This window comes from Zeugodacus cucurbitae, chromosome 4 (genome assembly GCF_028554725.1).
Source record: "Zeugodacus cucurbitae isolate PBARC_wt_2022May chromosome 4, idZeuCucr1.2, whole genome shotgun sequence".
Taxonomy (NCBI): domain Eukaryota; kingdom Metazoa; phylum Arthropoda; class Insecta; order Diptera; family Tephritidae; genus Zeugodacus; species Zeugodacus cucurbitae.
The window spans coordinates 39,237,036-39,250,589 of record NC_071669.1 but is presented as its reverse complement, the minus strand read 5'-3'; the positions used below and the strand labels follow the sequence as shown (position 1 = coordinate 39,250,589).

Here is a 13,554-nt window from a genome sequence, read left to right as displayed (position 1 = left end):
ATATGTCGAGACGTCTAGAAAATTTAATTAAAAACAAATACCTTTAAACCAAATATTAAAAAAATTAATTTGAAGCCATTTTCTCTTTACGAGCAAAACTGTACTGAATGAGTTTCTTTTAGTTTTTGTTGTATATCTCTTTTGTGTTTGTTAATGAATTAGATTTTTAATCGTTTTTTTTTTTATTATTCAATAACTAAAAAACGTCTCCTGAAAATTTTGTAATATTTGAGTTGTTGTAAAAAAATTTTTTGGACATATCTATGTACACACATATACATATATACAGATATCTAACTGATTTAGTTTAAGGTTTTACAAAGAACCATTACACTGTGCAACTTGTTGCGAGAAACATTACGTGATATGCATAAATGCTGTATACAAAAATTCCAAATTGAAAGCTTTAATTTAACTCAGCGAGCTTTTTCATCCGAATATACATCTTTATAAAGCTTTTGAATGGAATTCAGTTTTGTTTTTACATGTTAACAGAACAAAGCTTTATTTTAACAAAACTCGGGTAGTTGAACAGAGAACTTACAACATAAGTTCTAAGTTCTCTGGTTGAATCAGAGGACGCATAAAAACAATAAGGTGGAGGTTTGAACAGGGAACGGATGTAGAATAGGGTGATTCTCTTGCAAGATTACGCGATTACAAGAAATGTAAAAATGTCGAAAACCTACTCATGTTTTCACGTAACAGCCTAACATGTGAAATGTTTCTGTTAAATAACAGCGAAACTGTTAAAAAATTGGTAATTCCCCACTCGTCGTTTTTCAGCATCTATATATAAAATCCAATCGAATATGATAAGTAGAGTTTTATTTGGATCTTCTCATTGTACATTTTTTGGCATACATTTTGGAAATACATTTTCTCTTCCGCATGCATTCATCATGACTTTAACATTTTTTGAAAAGTAGTAAAGCTACATTGACATTGATATAAGTTCATATCAATCATGCTAAAAGTTTGTTAACTCACTATCGAAAAACTTTAACTTTACAAAAGAAATGGCTGTACTCAGACTATTATAATAATGGAGAATGGGTCAACAAAAGAAAGCTAAAAAGATGGAAGTGAGCAATAAGGACTGACAATGAATGGCAGAGGTAATGCTTTAATGATATAGTATTTTTAAGCAATTTATAATTTATTGGATTTATTTTTGTAAATATGAATATTAATATACACATGTGTCCCATCAACACATCCGATTACATCTGTGAATGTTTCATTGTACAAGTTCTATAAAATATGTGAAAGATTTGCCAATATTTTCGGAAAAAAAATATTTAAAAGTGCCCATGTTTTGTAACTGAGGTTTTGAAAATATATAGTCCGATTTCGACCTCTCATTTAGTATTTTGGCATAGATTTATTCCGAGATCTTCACTGGTCCTTCCTAGATAACGAATTAGATGGAATAAAAAATTGTGTGGTCAGTTGGCGAAGTTATATATCGATTTTGAACATACTGTGGAACTTCTCTAACTCGAATCACCATAATCCACAAAAAAAATCAACTTATAGAATTTTCATTAAAACATACAAATTTCCAAAAAGCTGGAAAATATAGATTTATACAAAGTTTTATTTATTTACTTCGCATAGAGTTTTATGTACATACGATATTCAGTAATTTTGTTTGTTGCAGTTTGCTATTGTTTGGCTCTTGACGTCTCTATTCCATGCCTTTGTTACATGATTTATGCAATCTATAACATAACATATTTTTTAGTCGCTTCCATACGATATAGGGACTCTTTTAAAATTCTGCCTTGATAGTAAAATAATAAATTTTGAATTATGCCCTGGCCGAAAAGTTTCGATTTATGGAAGGATATTTATATGAAATTTGCCTTCTATTGCCAATTCAAGAGTTCGAGTTATGGAAGTTCCACTGTATTTCAAAAGTGGCCGAAGCCACTCCCTTTTTAAAAATATTATACAAATTTCATAGTTGACATTTTGTACAATCTTACAATTTAGTGCATGTGGCATTTTTCCTTATTGAGTTAACGGCTCTTTAGTAGTTTTCAACATATCCTTTGTATGGGCTGTGGAAATGGTTATTATCCGATTTCTCACATTCCGGTGTACCGTGAACTTCTAAAGAGAAATGTGTCCAGTAAGTTTGATTTAAATAGCTTGGATAGCTTGCGAAATTTTAACAAGAACATTTTTAAGGGGCGGGACCATGCCAACATTGCCAAAAGAATTTCATCTCAATGTGCCCATGCATGCTTCTCTGGAATCTTAGTGTACTCTGCACAATCCATAAAAAGATAGGCCCCACAATCTGCGCCAATTACCGTGGTATTAGTCTCCTCAACATTGCATACAAGGTCCTGTCGAGCGTATTGTGTGTGGGGACCAGCGTTAACAACACCAACAATGTCAGCTTCGAAATCCAACGCAGAATCACTCTTGCCAACAGGTGCTACTTTGGACTGACTAGGCAATTGAAAAGTAAAGTCTTCTCTCGTCGAGCCAAACTCAAACTGTATAAGTCGCTCATTATTCTCGTCCTGATGTATGTATGTATGAGACGAATCTTGGCGTTTTCGAAGGAAAGGTTCTGCACAAGACCTCTTAACATTGGCAACGGCGAATACCTCAGGCGATGGAAAGATGACGGCATTGATATAGTCCAGCGAATAAAAAGACAGCGGCTACGCTGGCTAGATCATGTTGTAAGGATGGATGAAAACACTCCAGATCGGAAAGTGTTCGATGCAGTACCCGCTGGAGGAGGCCGCGGAAGAGGACGACCTCAACTCCGATGGAAGGACCAAGTGGAAAGTGTCCTGGCTTCACTTGGTGTTTCCATTTGTCGCCAAAAAGCAAAAAGGAGAAACGAGTGTGAATACATATGTATATACATATATATGCCCATCTGTAGTATGATTCTGAATGGATTGCATTCATAGTATTTGATACCATTTTAACTTATATCATAGCAAATTGGCTCAAGAATTTGTTTCCATTATATTACGGTAACACGCAAGTTGACTCATATACATACATATGTATTCGACAAAATGTACACTAGAATAACGAAATCGTTATATGTACAGTGTATTCAAAATTAAACGTTCACTTAATTTTGATATCTAATATATTGTCTGAAACCTGTAAAGCCCCACCGTATATTTGAAAGTCCTTATATAAGGTATATGTCGGCTAATTTCAAATAAGTTGTTTGGAAGTATTAAACCATTTTCACACAGAGAAACCGTAATATCAAGAAAATACTGGTGAATTTCATTAAGTTAACTCGATTATTTAACGGTAAACTACAAAAAGTCCGCTGATATGGTATACTCGTAGTTTCACATACGTTCTCCGTTAAAACCTACACACACATTCTTTGCTCGTTATTATACGTTCTCGGGTTCAAATACTTTATATACAAAAAGTTTTGCTCTGTTAAATACTACACGGAAATGCAAGTTTTATGGGACTAAATTCTGTTCAAAGGCTTTCCATATAAAGGTGTATATTCGTTTGAAAAAGCTCGATGTGTTAAATTAAAGCTTTCAATTTGAAATAGTTGGTCACAAGTATTTACATATACATATATTATCAATTTAACGTATCATATATGTACATATTTGTAAGAGATATAGATGAATTGGCAAAAGTATTTAAGTGGGCTTGTGTAAAAATATCTCCTTATAAATTACATATTTACCTAGCATTGTAACAATAAAAATTCACACTGCATGATGCCCATGTGGTACTCGCACCACAAGCCACATATAGGTCAACGCTGTTAAGAGTACTATATATAAAAGAGACTATAGTACAGAGCTTTCTCTTGTCGCTCAGCTTACGCTCTCACTAAAGTTTTCACATGCGAATTTTGCATTTATGTTTGCTTCGGGTATGCAACATTGTCCAGCTTTTGAGTTTGCAACTGGCATTGCTGTCGCGTGCTGTCGAGTTGATTAAGACATTGAAATTATTATGTACACTCTTTAAGCACTTTTTTTTTTTTCAAGTATACTTATAACATTCATTAGGAATTTTGTAAAATATGGTAAGGAGTTCACAATTTTTTTCACTTTGCGAATGTCATGTAGTTTAATTTCAAAACTTACTGGAGTTAAAAAGTTCTGAAGTTAGTACTAGTTTTTTTGGGTGTAACAGGTCAATTCTGCATCTAAATTATTGCAGCTATACCAGTTAGTTACTTTTTCAAATGCACCACAATAAAATACCCTTTACGTAATCATTTTAAGAATTGCCACAAGAAAGCTCTGCACTGTGGCAACGCCACCCTCAAACTAAGGTGGAAGATAGTGAAAGCAGTTCATGATAAATGCTAAGCGAAAGAGAACTTTCAGTTGTCGGCCAACGTTCTTCGCGTGTTGGGACATTTTACTGCGCACCGTGGAGCAAAGCCAGCCGCCGCGGCACAGTTGTAAGGCGAAAGAACAAACGAACGAGCGAACAAGTGAACCCGATCCACTGCGACAGCGACCAGTGAGCTCCCCGGTGTTTGGATTTGTTTTCTTAGCTGAAGGCAAACACATTTACACACACAAACAGCGGAGTATAGCTGAACGCGAGCGGACGTGCGTACGTGTGTGTGTGCAAAGTGGAATATTAAGAAGGCAAAAATAATAAAAGTGGTGAAGTGTGTGAATAAGCGGAGCAAGAAAATTGCACAGAGCAGTTCTTGAGCCCAAGTTTTGTGAAAATAATCAAAATTTCCCTAATCATTATCACCAAATAGAAATATTTAAGTTCTGTTCAGTTCGCTAGCAATTGCAAGTTTATTGGCATCGGCTTTCGGCAAAGTGAAGTTGTCGGTTGTGCTTTGTTATTGTTGCTTTCGTTGTATAGTCGGCGCGGTAAAGCGGTAAAAAGTGGGCGTACGTATAAGCGGGCGTGTCATTGCTGGTGTAGCTACAGGATTCGGGGTGAATATGGCGCCGGGCGTATGCGTAACAAGTTTCCGTATGCTAATGCGGCGTACGGAGCTAAGCAGCCATCTGAGCCGTGGACTGCGGCTGACGCCAACCGCGCCGTACTTATTGGTAAGTTAGCACAAAAAAAATCGTTGGCACTGGAAATGTTTTGATTGCTCGGTAGCAAATGAACCGTGAATGTATTTTTTTTCACCGCCGCCGTCGTGTCTTCCCAACTCCCACGCAAAGCGCTGCCGCATTGGCGGCTGACAGCTCACTTACTGCTACCTTAAACTCCAACATCTTCATCAGTCCGTGCACAGGTTAACGACATTCAGCGTTCGCTAATGCTCAATTAAATCAGCGAACAGAAAGCAAAGAGCGATTCTCAAAAGAATAGACATCAAAGGGACAACCCGTCGCTTTGGTGTAGCTCCATATGATGATGGTTGCTGCTGGAAGCCATGCGACTATATCGGAATTCAACATCGAATTAATGTGGATATTTATGGAAAGACATGTGTGCGAGCGTGCAAAAATAGACTCCGTCGAGCCGGTTAACTAAAAGAAAAGAGATTTTTGTGCTGCAGCTGAGCAGCCAGGCGGCGGCGCTACGGCAGTGTGGGGAGGTTAACAATGACAAAGTCGCTTCAGTGCTCCACAGATTTGTACGTTTGCATGTGTGTTTACATGTAGGCATATGGAGCGGAGAGCAGTGAGCGGCAAAGCACAATTAAAGAGAGTAGCAAAGTAGAGTAAAGCGTACATGTGGAGAACAGTCAAGCGGTTTGAAATGCACACATACATACATACATACATACATATATGAATATATAAATATTATTTTAGTAATTTTTTTAGCATTGCTTGTTGTGCATTTTTAAATGCCTTTCATTTCGTTTGTTGTGGTGTCAAAGGTATTATAAATATGCCACTTTTTTCGCGGTGTCTTTGCACTGCCTATGTGTACTTTATAAACATTTTTAGAACAATTTTTCCCCTGCTTCTCCAAATTAGCTCGACGACGGTTATTGTAGTGTATGCGTCCCTTGTTTGTCATAATAAATCACCGAGTTTTTTACTTGCCGTGCTATATTCGACGAAAGGAATATGAGACATTATTGTTGACTTATTAATCGATCATCGGCGGTGTTGACATTCACATGTATTTATTTGAATTAGAGCGCCGTCTCACCTGTGTAAATCCATGAAAAAGTTTACTTTATACCTGCATACCTAATAACATTTAAAACGTAAACCATAAAATGTTGCCGCAGGTCATGGCTTTGGTAGTTCATAGAAAGCGACTTTATAATCTGAGCAATTATTGTGATCTGAGCTAACCCACCTCGTTAAATTATAATATTTTGTATAAGACATAGTTGGAAATAAGTTCAATTCAAGTTACTTATGCTAAGAAAGATTTCTATTAGACTGGGATCAGAACATCTGATAAACATATATTCTGATGTTTATCAGATGGATAATTGGCAGCCAGGCATCCCATGCTAAATTGAGAATTATATTTGATCGAATAATCCCTATAGCTGCTGATATACATACATATATAGAGTGTTACCAACATCTCTACAGCGATCGATAACTAGTTCAGAACTTATCAGGCCTTGGTTCTGACTGTCTATATCTACAATAAAATAAATATTGGTTAGTATTAGCTTTCAGATTATATTCAATAATAAATTTAGAGACTTGTCATCTTTGAAAATCTTCGGAAAACTAATGATCATTGCTAAGTTACAGAATAAACCTTTCTTCATTCGAAATATCATTATAAATATTTAATAATTTGTTTGTAAAAAAATTGCACTATTTATACTTTCCAAACATTGAGTCATAATAAAACTACCGGCAAGAGAGTATAGCTAATAAATATTCTTAATATGATAAGCATATACCTAGTAGAACTCACGAATTAACGAAACAAATGTCTAAAGCACGACTCCCCGTATAATGCCTCAAGCTAAAAATAGCCAATGACCTTATGAGAAGTTTAATTAATAATTAATGCTTTATTTGATATTTAATCAGAAGTTTTCTCAACATAAACATGTTTTGTGTGTGCGTTTGGTGGAATGTTTTGATCACCTCGAACTAATGACTTCTCATTTGGCGCTAAAACTACTATTGGAAGAGAAAAAAGAGCAAAGAAGAGAGTGAGATGTAAGAAATTTAAGAGAAAGTTTTACTAATTACTTAAGCTGTTTGTAAGCTTGATCGAGTTAAACGAGTATAATTAGTGTAAATAACAAATAACCATACTTATTTAGTTAGCGTCTTCAGCACTTAGATCCGCGCTTCAGCACTTAGATCCGTATTATTTACCCGCTTCGAAGGCAATTACTTAGGATGACAAATAAATTAAAAATTACAATAGTGCAACCATATACATATTTGTCATTAGAAAATTCTAAAATAATTGCTAGCTGAAAATCACAAATAGAAAATATGTATGTATATTACATATATATAATTGTCAAAAGTAGTATTATATTCATAAAACTGTTTTGTCATTAAACTAAACCGAGAGGTTATACGAAAAATAGGTTTTCTATATTCAACATAGATCACTTACTAGCTATTGCAGTGTTTGAATTCATAAATGCTTTCGTAAACACTTATGTATGTAGTATATGACCAAGACAACCAATTTGAAAAACTGTTGTCATGTCTTCAGAATGAAGGGAACTTTAGTTCCAAAGTTTACTTGAAATTCGTGGAAAATATTAAGTTCAGTTAAGTACGTAAAAACGATATTAAAAAAAACTATCAACAAAAAAGAATCAATAATTTTCGAAGTATCATCTTTAAAAATCATAATTCTTGCAACAGAATCGAAAATGCCAAAGCTTAATTTTTTTGTTTACATAATAATCTTATTCATGGATAAAATATTTCTTGGTTGATTTTCTCTAAAAAATATTAATTATAATAATATTAGAAGTTCGCATGTTAAATATTTTATAGAAAATTTAATAAACATCCCAAATGTTTATATACAAAAATACTTTCCATATTTACCGAAAACCAATTAAATGCCTTTGTTATCTCTCGTATGCAATCAATTACCTCGAATGAAGAAAAATAAAACGGATTTAGGAAAACTGATGATTGTCGATGACGCACAAGAATTGTTAGCTGCCTTCTTTGCTAATATGTGTCACCAACATTGACATCTCATTGTTTGCCGAGGAATTAAGCAAAATGTCTAAATTATTCTCATGAATCATTCAAAGAAAGTATTGCAATAACAAAACAAATATTTTTTGCAAACATTGCTTGCAATTTTACTTTTGTCTTACTATTTTTTTTTTGTATATATGTATATATGTACATATGAATGTATTATATGTATGCCACTAATAAGAGTCTAATTGAGGAAAATTTAAATCAAGCAAAAAATTTACTTTCGTTTGAATTTGTATTATTTTGTTTCTGAGTGTGAGTTATTTTATTTACACGCGTTTATGAATTTTAATTTTTAACACAGTGAAGAAGGTGTGTGGTACGAATAAAGATTTTTATAGCCAACAATAGTTTGACCATCTTAACATTTAACATATTTTTCGTGAAGCCAACACTGGATGACTCGTCATCGTTCTGTTTGTCATCTTAAAGATATTTCCGTGTGCTCGTATATAGCATAAATATATATTTCTTCTATTCCTTGTGGATGTCTAAAAGCGAACATAGTTTTTAAATCGGCCAAATGCTGATATTTCACAAAAATGTTGCGGATCGGAATCGAAAAGATTGAAAAAAATCGTTCTATTAGTCTCACCCTTCTAGTTAATCTAACTTTCTCAGCTGATGTCTGGGTTCTAATAGTACAAAGTTGCATTTTCCTTGGGTGGATGGATATTTGTATGAGGATGATTAGCTTGATCTGGAGCTTGAGTTTATAAAGCATCTTATTTATACTCTAAATTAGTCTCTTCGTGCTTTTAAGACTTTTAATTCCTTATTAAAATGAACTAATTAAGAGTTTATAAAGTACACAATATAATAGTTCGCTTTACTGTCAACGGAAATTTTTTAAACGGATTGCATTCTTTTGCGAAATCTAATAGTAATACGATACTTGTGACTATCTTCGTGCCTTTAGCCGCACTGTGCCCAGAGGAGCAGGCCACAATAGTGTAATTTTTATAGAAATACAACATAGCAAATATGCCCTATACAATAGACTTACCCGCTTTAGTATAAAATCATCTCTTTCGGTCGTCCTTTCGTAAATCAAAAAGTTTAATGAAGCAAAGTCTAAAGGTTGCCGAGTACAAATTTTCTCCCCTTTATTTATTTCGTCAGATTTTCTGCACAATTTACTCGAATAAATTCTTTGACTGGAATGACTGCATAAATGAGTGCACGTGTAAATGAATGCGTACAGTGAATGGGCGCATGAATAGGTGCGTGAGTGTGTATTTAATGCCTTTACGGTTTACCAAAAGGACCCTCAGGTAGAAAAATCAGCTTTCGCAGTCGAGAATTTCTCTTGAATTGCACTTACTTTTGGTTGGGTTGACCCTTCAGTGCCATTAACTTATTGATTTTTGCTTAATTTAATGATATGCACATATGTAATGATGCCTGTATGTGTGTGTGTGGGTGGTACATATCTCACGTTTGATTGTATCACTCAAGCTTAATCCGACAAGTTGTGCGTCCAAGCGGATAAATGTTGTACTTGATTGAATAAATGATTTAACTCTCCGGCGGATTTGCAATTTATGAAGGAAAGGCATGTGTAAACAGGGCAATTACAGAAATAAACGCAAATATTTGTATCAGATATTCACGTAATGCATAAATACCCCCTCAGTTATTTAAATAATTATTGCAACATTTACGAATTAATATTCAGCTAAATTGCTTCCGAATGAGTGAAAATATCTTACGCCTTTGGTTTCATTTATAAAGTGTTCACTGATTGCCAAGAAAAATATTGCTCTGTCAGCATTTATTTAAACAAAGAATTAATGGTTTCTTAAAATATCTGAAAAAATTAGCAAATGTGTAAGAAACCTGCCGCTGATGACCTTGAAAATCAACATGAAAATCATGAAAAAATTTGGCATGCAATTTATAAATGTTCGTATGTTTGTATATATAGTGCAAACTCAAAAATGCAACGGGACTGAATTCGCATTTAACAAATCCCAAGAAAGTGTTATTCCATTATTCACCTCGTTGTAAGCAAGATGACAATTTGGCATGACAGAGTGTGTTTTGGGCTTATTTGCGAAGATGTTGTAAATGCAACACTGCTTTTGTTAATTGCCGAATCATAAAAAAAACGAAGATACTAGCTACGACATTTAATTTGCAAAAATTAATGAATGTGCAGACACCTTTTCCGTCGTTAGCTAAAATACAGAAATCAAAGCCAGAATAAAATTAGATGGGTTCGTTGACAACTTGTTATCCATCGAAGCTTACGGATAAAAGAGAAGAAGAGATCCGAGAATTGTGAGATAGGGGTGCCCAATTCTACATAGGTGGATAGAAAACAGTTTGGCTATTGAAATTCTATTAATTCTATAAACCAGATCACCAAATCAGGGTTTTATTCAAAATAATAACCGTGTGAATATTTCTTGCCGACAAATGTGACGAAATATTACAATAATAACTGAGTTATTCCAATCTAAGATTTCGGGATTCTCCTACCTTTTTAAAAGCTGCTTCGTAAGGATCAACCACTTATTTTGTCAGCCGAAAATATCTGTAAATTCAGTGGGAATTTTTCTTCAAATTGTGTGTCTCTGTGCCACTGGACCATAGACGGTTAAAGATCTTAATATGTGACATATATAGTCTTGGATATACAGTTGATCTCCTTTTTACACGGTTTTTTTTGCACGGTTTTTTTTTACACGGTGTTTTCGAACACTTCCCAGTTACCATTTGTACACGGTTTTACTTTTTTTACACGGATTTTTTATTTTAATTGTATACTTTTTTGCAATAAAATCAAAATTCCATACGTCAATACGTCACAAATCCAATTCTGTTAATAGAATTTAATAAATTTTAAATTAGATTTAAACTAAAAAATACAAATCTTAGATTCGAAAGCCAGTGAAAAGGTTGCAACAATTTAATACGTAAACAAATAAATGAAGCTATATGAAGAAGTAAGAAAAAAGAAGACACAGCGATTATTGACGAAACTTTGAAATGTATTATTTTTTTACCATTCCCAGAATAGTTGTTGTTTGTTCCTTCTAACAGTAATATGTACATACATATAATACCAGAAAAGTCTATAACAACAACAACATTGTAAATTCTCTGTACGAATAGATAGATTTTCATGTAAAATAAGATCTTTTTTACATGTTTTCTATTTTTTGCACGATTTTTTCTTAAATTGGTCCCAATAGCGAGTTTTATATAAATATTTAATTTTTTTTGCGCGGTTTTTTTTTACACGTGTAATTTACTGTCCCAGTTAACCGTGCAAAAAGGAGATCAACTGTAGTGTACGTGTACGTTGGTGGCGAAAATGAAATCGGTCCAGGAATTACCTCAGCCCTTATATACTATATATAATCATTTTAGTTATTCGATTGTATTTTATGTCGAATATATGGGTCAAATTGTGTGTTATCTTAATAAAACTATATCCATAAATTGCGAGAGTGTGAAATGTTCTGTTGCACCCGAATTTAGCCTTTCCTAACTTGTTTAAATAGATTTTTGTTTCGAGCATTTTTACCGAGTTCACAAATATCTCATCATCAAAAAGGAAACTTACTATCTCAATTGGTAAATTTGTTTTATTTTTATTCTGCACAATTGATCATTTTGTGTACTGTAGTTCAGTATGGTAACCATAAACGTGAACCTTATTTAATGTCTGGTGTTATAAACGGAGGAAGGAATTCCTACCCTGATTCAACTCAAAGTCTCAACACTGTAATTCGTGTAGATAGTGAGCAGAACAAAAAGCTTCTAAAGGAAAAACTAATGAACTAAGTAATATCGTAGAGGTCATAGCAGGGTGATTACTGACTGCTATGACACCACTGAAATTTGGTCAAGTGGAATAGCCAGGACGCAGAGAAAGTACGGACGATTATTAGAAGGTAGAGCCATGACTTTTGGGAATGTTCAGGCTTCAGTCAGTTGAGAAGGCATAACTTCCACGGCCCTCAATATTTAAATTTAAAAGTAAATGGATGGCAATGGTGAAAAAAGCTTAGAAATCTCATCAAATCGACTGAGTTACAAAATACTGATTAATTGGGTATAACATGAGAGCGAAATGGAGCTTTTGATGGCCACTGTGCGGATCAGGCGCCTTTGTGGGCTTCCTTTTCAAACAGCCAGTCAAGCTCAAAGTTTCCGACACATCCAAATAATTTTGTATATTCTTAATTTCTTACTAATAATAAAATATATTAAAATTTAAAGTTAAATAAAAGAAAATAAATAGACAAATGTCAAATATTTTAATTTCTTAAAATAAGTTTATTTTGTATTATATTTGTATTTATTCCGCCCAGCTTTATGTTTCATTGTCGTGTATTTATATCTACAGAGGTATTTGTTCGAAGAACAAGCATTTGCATGCGTGTGAGTGTGTGCTGTTTCGGAACATTTGTTTCGGCTGTGATTTGTAGAAATTCTTTTTCCGACGCCATTCGCTTGACAAATTATGCAGCTGTTCATTTTCTCACAATTATCATTTTAATATGCTATGCTGCTTATCAGCGTGCCACCCTACCGCCAGCTATCTTACTATGTATATCACACGCAAAAACAACAGCAATTTAATTATCAAGAAATGTAATTGCATTTCCACTCGTGCTTATTTCAACTTTTATATATTTTCGAGTTATAAAAATAACAGTTAAATGTGGCAAGTCCACTCCAGGTACATACCCACTTCAATTGTCCTTTTCGCCCATTTTGTGGTGTGCGCTTGTGGCTGGCGTCCTGCAAATGAACGAGGCTAATTAGCATTGAGGAACACATACTTTCACGGAATTAATTTGCGAAGCATTTGGTGACCCACGACTATTTGCGTAGTCATTTTGGGTGCGGAATCGCTGCGCAGTGCAAAGTTCAATTGAATTCCTCTAAATATCCTAGCGACTTCAGTAGCGATATTTTAATTTAAATATTTTTTGAGAAGTTTTAGTAGCGAAGGGGCGGTTCTGGCTTTGCTCTACCTTATTTGCAGCGTTCTATATTTTGCTATCATCCATTTTCGTTTATCTGAATAAACTATCGTGTCCACACACACACGTCCACGATCGCTATTTGCAAAGTGATGGCGCTGCACTACGAAGTGATTGTCCTGAAAGTGTCAACTGATTGTTTTCCCGTGTTCCACACACACACGTCCACGATCGCTATTTGCAAAGTGATGGCGCTGCACTACGAAGTGATTGTCCTGAAAGTGTCAACTGATTGTTTTCCCGTTGCAAAGCTCAACGCCATCGACGACGATTCGCAGAATGAAATCATGTGATTTTTTATTATCGCCGTTTTTCTTCCACCTGAAACGGTATTATGAAAAAGGTACGATACGTTTGTATGTGAGCAGCTTTTATTGCGATTTATGCTTTCCTGTTTATTTGGGCAACTGAGAATTTCATTA

At 34.4% G+C, this 13,554-nt stretch overlaps 1 protein-coding gene and 1 long non-coding RNA gene across 4 annotated transcripts in view; one reads left to right on the top strand and one right to left on the bottom strand.

Annotated features, from left to right (window-relative positions):
• The first annotated feature begins 4,345 nt into the window (after positions 1-4,345).
• Positions 4,346-13,554, top strand: part of LOC105214400 (calcium uniporter protein, mitochondrial) — a 127,205-nt gene continuing 117,996 nt past the window's right edge. For 2 of the 3 annotated variants that reach the window (XM_054228620.1, XM_011187786.3), the window contains exon 1: positions 4,346-5,054. In XM_054228620.1, coding sequence (XP_054084595.1) covers positions 4,944-5,054 — 111 coding nt within the window. In that variant the 5' untranslated portion in view covers positions 4,346-4,943. The remainder of the gene's footprint in view (positions 5,055-13,554) is intronic. The other variant, XM_029041812.2, reaches the window with a different exon arrangement.
• LOC128921339 (uncharacterized) lies at positions 12,399-13,258 on the bottom strand. The gene is made up of 2 exons (XR_008470788.1): positions 13,124-13,258; positions 12,399-12,887 (listed from the first exon to the last, which is right to left on the bottom strand). It is a non-coding gene; the product is annotated as an uncharacterized LOC128921339 (long non-coding RNA).